This window comes from Coffea arabica, chromosome 2c (genome assembly GCF_036785885.1).
Source record: "Coffea arabica cultivar ET-39 chromosome 2c, Coffea Arabica ET-39 HiFi, whole genome shotgun sequence".
NCBI lineage: Eukaryota > Viridiplantae > Streptophyta > Magnoliopsida > Gentianales > Rubiaceae > Coffea > Coffea arabica.
Window position 1 is genome coordinate 69,614,400 of NC_092312.1, and position 7,463 is coordinate 69,621,862.

At 35.0% G+C, this 7,463-nt stretch overlaps 1 protein-coding gene across 1 annotated transcript; it reads left to right on the forward strand.

Moving 5' to 3' along the window:
* Nucleotides 1-4,942: 4,942 nt before the first annotated feature.
* On the forward strand, nucleotides 4,943-6,733 carry LOC113727585 (E3 ubiquitin-protein ligase ATL6-like). The gene has a single exon (XM_027251830.2). It carries the CDS (start codon nucleotides 5,164-5,166, stop codon nucleotides 6,412-6,414), a length of 1,251 nt encoding a protein of 416 aa, XP_027107631.1. The 5' UTR covers nucleotides 4,943-5,163; the 3' UTR covers nucleotides 6,415-6,733.
* The last annotated feature ends 730 nt before the right edge of the window (nucleotides 6,734-7,463 follow it).

Here is a 7,463-nt window from a genome sequence, read left to right on the forward strand (position 1 = left end):
GCCTTTCTGCATTATCAACGACTTTCAATTTGATACAGTTTTATTATAACACTGTGTGAATTGATTAATTATATCGTTTATCTTTTTATACTAAGTTTTATTTCTTCTCACAATGTACTATTATTTGTTCAACAAAAAACCTCTTTCTCCACAGGCACCAAACACTTGCGTGATGCATGGGCACTCCCCCTAGTATATAAGATAAGTATGACTTTTGTACTTAATTACCCAAAATTCCAACCAATGAAATTAATGAACCCAAAAGCACAAAATGATGCAGCGCCACTCAATTTAATATCTGCAATCGTTCCCTTCCATTCGATTTTATTCTTCTTCATTGGTGAGGAACGACCAGAATAAGTCAAAGCTACAAAATGGTCCCTTTTTCACATCCATGTTATTACCTAAACGTACAATTTCATAATGCGCATGTAGAATGATTATTTCAGGTAAATGTTAATCAAACTCTATTTTTTATTAATAGCATTCACACTATTTACTTTATCACACAGTCTAATAAATTAAAATTATATAATAAAAAACGATAGTAAAAGTGTCATTAACAATAATTAAATTTGTTTTTTTTATGTAAAATCGATTAAAGATGCATATATTATTCTCCATTCTCGTGGTTTTCAAACTTTTGCTTCTCACTCGATGATCATGGACACTGAAAACGAGGAATCCCATACCCGATAGTTGTTTGGATAAGAGTTTATTTGGATGATTTATTTGAGATAATTACTGTAACTCTTTTTATGATGTGATGTATGTGAGATAAAAAGATGATTAGGAAAATAAAAAGGTGATTGGAATTTGTGAAGTAAATTATTTGAGTTCAAATCTTGTTTGTGCAATCATTGTAACCTCTTTTATTGAATTCAAGAAATTATTATCAATTGGGGTTGGTTCATCTGATAAGACTGGTTAGACCATTACTTTAGGGTCATTTGGGTTCAAATCTCACTACTGTGTCTCGTTGATTAATAATTTGTAAGAACTATTATAAGCAGTTTAAACTGCATATTTCTTGTTGGTTAACAATCAAAATTGTATCTTGGCCCTATTTAGAGTAGGATGGCCAAAAAAATTTTCCATCCAAAAAAATAAAATATGAAGGATTGTCATTTGGTCTGAACGTGATTAGATTCCAAGCCTCGGTCTTTGGCTTCTGATCTTGTTGAGTTGAATATATTCCATGGATATGGTTTGTCACAAAATTCAAAATTTTCTAGAAGACACAGCAAGAATAATTGCTGCACCATGTCCAGATGCAATTTACTAAATGGCAAAGTCAAAAGGGATTATGATTGTCGAATATCAAGTTAATCAAAAATTAACTAAGTTGTCGATCATGACCGGTGGGTGAGCTGTCAGTTGCCTCTATATATATATATATTTTTTTCAGTGAAACAGATGAACTCTATATTTTTTCCAATCACACTTTATGACACCGAAATCATTCATTCAACGAAAGAAAGCAGTGATGTTTTTTTGTCACCCCCAAAAAAAATATTCATGTGGGCTGCATTGTATTTTTTAACGTATACACCTAAAGCTTTCTGATTTTTTTCCCCTTAGAGATTTGTGAATTTTTTTTTTTTTTGAGTTGTTAGGAAAAGCCTGAAACCAAAAAAAAAAAAAAAAATCTAATAAAAAATCGGATCAATACCGGTAGGTAAAGATTATTAATAAGGCATTTGAGTATTTAAACTGCATACCCTAGATTTCTTCCCTTGTCTCTTCCTAATGAGTTTCTTTTTTCCTCAAATCTGACATGCTAAATAACTTGAGATATGGAGTAGTCAACACCGGTCTTTTTTGAACTTTCTCATTCAAGAAGCCTAAACGAGTCAAATTGCTCTCGAATAAACAAGAATAAACATTTTCTATTCTTGCCGGTCAATCTAAGAAAATGAATACTCCAATAGAACCTTGGTCATCTATCGAAGGTGGAATTAACCTTTCGTTTCCATTCCTTCCCAGCACATTGAACGGTCTGCAGGGTCATACTGACCACTGTAGCCAGTAAACTCCGTTGCGTTCTTTCTCTTGACCATGAAGCAGTAGGTGGCAATATACACATCTACACACACACACACACACACGTATATACCCCCTTATGTGTATGCGTGCACGCACGCGTGGTATGTACATCTACACACACACACACATATATATATATATATAACAACTGCAATGATGCATGTGTTATGTGTATAACATACTTTAATTTTATGAAAATTTCAAAAGCTTGGAAATTTTTTATTATGTCTAACCATAGGCTACTCTTTCACAATCACTAAAGTATTTTATTTTACTATTTTGAAGATATATATGGTTCTTTCCTAATTTATGTTAAACGTAATATGTAACATCTTTTGTATTTTAGGCAAACGAAACACTAATAAAAAAAAATTAACTTAATTCTGACAAAGTATCCATCTTCATCAAGTTTAAATGCAGACATTGATCTAGACACCATCGTGCTAGATTCGAATTTCCCCGCCTCCACTAATACACAAGCACAACTACATGATTTTGAAAATTCTGTGTATGCTTTGAATTTTTTCCAGGTACAACTTCTTATGAGTCTTTTCTTCATTTTCCATGATCTACTGGCTGAGATTGAAATCTCTCAATATCTAGAAATTTCGGATCAAATCCTTGTTCCGACCTCTTAAATTTGACTCCTCCCTTGCTATAAATTTTTCTTTTAAAAAAAATATTTTTCTCTTTGTTTGAAGTCAACTCCAAGAACCGTGTTTGATGTACCAAAATTCTTTAAACGGGACGGGAATCTACCAGAAGTTCAGACGTTTATGGGCCTAATGTTCTGGGCTATATCAAAAATTTAAGCCAGCCGAATATGCTAAGGACAACAACGGGAAGTCAGTAGGAAGAGTGATAGTGACGCATGCCATGACGTCAACGGATTACCGGGAAGAATTTTCACATATATATAATAAACCATATTATATTTATAATATATATATATATATATATATATATATATATATCCTTGACTTGACATCAGTTTATTACTCTATTTAGGGCAAAGTCCGAGTGAAGTTTCCTCATGTTTATCACAATGAACAATGAGAAATCTGTTGCAATATATTCGTGCTATTAATTTAAAGATTTGGTCAAAATTAGATAATTGAAAAGGTGTGAAAAATAAGAACGATCTCCCCATCAACCTTTTTAATTTTTTGCTTTTACTTTCTTGTATGTTATAATTTTTCAATAATTGGCTATTGTATAAATGGGCGGGCTAAATTTATGAGAATAATTTCTCACTACATCTACACATATAGAATGTTTATCAAATATATATATAAAAAAAATTAACTTTTTACATACTAACAGTATTATAATTTTTTTCACTAGCAGTTATGGATTTTTTCGCTGCATCTGTACATAATCTAAACTCGTTAATGTTAAAAAAATTGAATATTGACATTGCATAAAAAATTTACTCATATCAAAAACTAAAAGAGAGGTCACTATAATTGTAGAATCCAAAAAGGCAACTTTTTTCCAATAATAAAAGCACAAGGGCATAACTTAAAGTCCATCCATTTTTCTTTTTTTTTACCTTCAATAGTGTTAGTAATTAGGTCAATACATCTTTTCGAGGATTAATCAGGCAAGTTCATGAATCATAACCATTATCATCACAAAAAATGGTATAAGTTAACTTCAACTAAGAGAAGGAATGGTAAGTATGAGATCATGGGTTTAAAATCTCCCATTTTAGAAAAAAAAAAAAAAAAAGATTAACTTCAACTCCAACAATTAAGGAATGTCTGACCATGATCTCTATCAAATTGAACAATTTTGAGCCTCACCCTCAAAGAAATGCAAGGTAATTACTTGAAATGAAAATCTAGAGTTCCACTTAGATTTTTCATGAACAAAATTTCATATTTATTAAAAAAAAAAAAAGAGCTCTATTTGCTGCATATATACTTGAAACGTCATTGATAATATGTCTAAAAAACATTCAGATGAAATTATGGAACATGTCAATGGTGGGATGGATCACTTTATATCCCCATACATGGTCATCTCTCAAATCTTAAATTACGCAATAAAAACAAACTAAAATCTCCAAGAAAAGCCAAATGTTTTTGCCTAGAAAAAGAGGGCAATTACAAACAAAGAAACCCCCCTATATCTTAGAACAAACCACCAGGTTTCTTCGAACTTTCAATCTGTTGTAGTAACAATTTAGACCAATTTAAAAATTCTAGGAGTTTCCTTCCGCCTGGTTGGTTGACATAATAGTCAGCTATATACACCAAACGGTGCCGTCACCCAAATGAACAAGACCGAAAACAAAGTACTATTATAATACTTGGTAAACAAGAGAAAGCATAACTAATTTCCTACAATTTGTAAGATTGTCTCACGTGGCTGCTGGCCATCCTTATAAGACCAACCTTTCACACTTCAAGGTCAGGAAAGTGAATAGAACCATCATCCCATTATTTTTCTAACAAGAATAACCAATGCGCCTTGTTTGAACAGTCATTTTCCGTCAAAAAATTGCATCATTTTTTATAATTATATTTTTTAATTATTTTTTTTTATATATATCAAATTATTACAGTAATTTTTTTTACAAAAAATCCTAGAAAATGTAATCCAAATTCAATTCCATATTTTATTAGTATGGACTTTTTGGTTTTAATTATTATTATGTAACCTAAAAAATACTAACACAGAATCATTTACCAAAAGATGGAAAGTTCCACTTAATCAACAGAAATTAATTTACCAAAATATCCTATTGTCCGCCATAATAACTCTAATTCACTTAAGATTTCAATTGTCCACACTTTTCTTTGGAAAAAAAAAAAGAAACAAAATTCCCCACTTTTTGATAAAGCCCACAAACCATTTCAATATCTCCAACCCTAATATTTCGGCTGCTCTTCCAAACCATGCCCATATGCCCCGCGCGGGGTTTTTTTAGTCCACAGTCGTAACTTCTGTCTTCCCATCGACATCTCCTCCCACCTTCCTAGGGCTCTTTAACTATGTCCCACTAGTACCAGCCTGCCTGCTATATAGCCTCTCATTCGAAGTCTTCACCACCTCTCTGTCTCTCTCTCTCTCACTCTCTTCAAAATCAGTTCAAGAAATTCTCAAAACGAGATGAAGATCATGCACAATCCTCGATCTCAACATGGAGAAATCCATGTTTTCTTCATCATGGTTTTTTTCATCTTGTTATCATCTTCAGCTGTGCCCAGGGTCGAGGCTCAGTCAAACAACAACAACAACAACACCAACAACGGCTTTCAAGGTCCCTATTCAAGTTTCAGCCCGTCCATGGCCATCATCATAGTGGTTCTTGTGGCGGCTCTGTTCTTTATGGGCTTCTTTTCCATCTACATCCGCCACTGCTCCGACCCCAACTCCAACAACAGCGTCAGAAATGTTCTGTCTATGCATCCCCGGCGGGCCAACGCTGCCTCCCGTGGCCTCGACCAGGCAGTGCTCGAGACTTTTCCGACATTTACCTACGCTGAAGTTAAGGATCACAAGGTTGGAAAAGGTGCTCTCGAGTGTGCCGTTTGCCTGAACGAGTTTGAAGAGCATGAAACGCTGCGTTTGATACCCAAGTGTGATCACGTATTTCACCCCGAGTGTATCGATGCTTGGTTGGAATCTCACGTGACTTGCCCGGTTTGTCGAGCTAATCTCACACCTCAGCCCGGCGATGAGTCGTCTTTTCATTTGCCGGAAGTGACTACCTCGGAAAATCAAGAAAGCAACGGTGAAGGGAATGTGTCGGTAGACCCTGTGCAAGTTGTGTGTGAAGATCCGCCGGAGAGGCAAGAAACGGTTAGACCGCAGGTGAGCCGGAACTATAGCTTCGACATGAGGTCATCGAGAGCTGGCTCGATTAGGAGGCCCGGCAGAGGAGTTTTTGGGTTTGGAAGGTTTAGATCGCATTCTACTGGGCATTCTGTGGTTCAACCGGGGGAAAACACTGACCGGTTTACCTTAAGGTTGCCCGAGGAGAAAAGGAAAGAAATGATGAACCGAGCATTGTTGAACCGGACAAAGAGCTATGCAGTGCCTTTACCGAGGGACAGAAGTTCCAGAAAAGGTTATGGGATCGGTGGTGGCGAAGGAAGCAGTAGAGGTGCAAGGTCTTATAGAAGGGTTGAACCATTAGACCGAGATGCTCAATCAGATCGTTGGGTTTTTGCAAGGGTACCGTCTTTCTTCTCAAGGGCGCTCTCAATAAGGTCCCCTCGGGTGACAGCTGATAATGGTGAAGGATCGTCGAAGACCGAAAAAACTACAGTGAAAATGCCATCTTTCAAGTGTTTGGAGCCAAAGGAAGTTGATGAAACCAGTCTGGTTGCATCCGCCTCGGCTCGACCACCGGTTTAAACGATATGGCACTGGTTGAACCTAGTCTCCGGCTAGATTTTGATAGCAGCACTCCATTCTTTAACGGACAGCAGCCAAAACAAGAATTTTCTGTTCGCCGCCGCAGCAATGAAAGCTTGGTGCGCGGTGAGTTGGGCCCCAAGTCTCGGAAACTTTAGCCATGGATTTTTCAAAGCTGTTCTTTTTTTTTTTTTTAATATTACATCAATTTTTTTTTTGGTTTATTGGCAAACCATGTAAATTAAGTGTGACCTTGTCAAAAAACTGTAAAGTATGACGGATATTGCAAACTTGTAGGGCCTCCTATTTCTTTTCTAAATTGTTTCTTCTTTTTTAATAAGTTTTTTTCCTACTTATGGTTAAAGAAGAAGATTCCGAGAATGATGTTAACAGACAGTGTGTAATTTTCTAGAGAAAAAAATATTTTTCAATCATATTTTTACCTCATATATATCAAAATATTACGGTAATTTTTTTTTGACAAAAAATTCAAAAAAATGTAATTCAAAAACAAGGTATTAATTTGTAGAACTATTAAGTAGTTATACTAATCTGTTAATTCAACTCTTAGACTTGTTTCTTTCTCTCTTGTTGATGTCTTTTAAATCGAACATTAAGCAAATAACAGAGTAGCCTACAATCCAAGAAAAAAAGGGAATGTTATGCCAAAGACACCGTCCTCCTCGTGCATGGTCTCCAGCTGAAAACAAGGACATATGATGGTTAAATTGAAACTTGACTAGCAACTAAAATGAAAATGGCTGCTAATGCGTAAAGACAATGAAGTGTGGAGCACGCATATTGTTTTGTTGTAATATTTGGGGATGAAATCAAATCATCCAGCCATCTTTGACTTGCCTCAATTTCTTCATTTAATAGCCATTGGAGTATCAATCAATATATGACTTTATTGGAACCCGGCTCAATTGTGAGATCTGAAGAATTTGGCGTTTCATATTCTTTTTCAAAGTGGAACCTATAAGAATTTATTCTCACTTTCTATTTTAAATTGAAATTTGAAAAATAAAGAAAATAATAAATCACTGGCT

What these genes read in the sequence shown, in the direction of transcription:
- LOC113727585 (XM_027251830.2), top strand. Translation starts at nt 5,164, where the DNA reads ATGAAGATCATGCACAATCCTCGATCTCAACATGGAGAAATCCATGTT.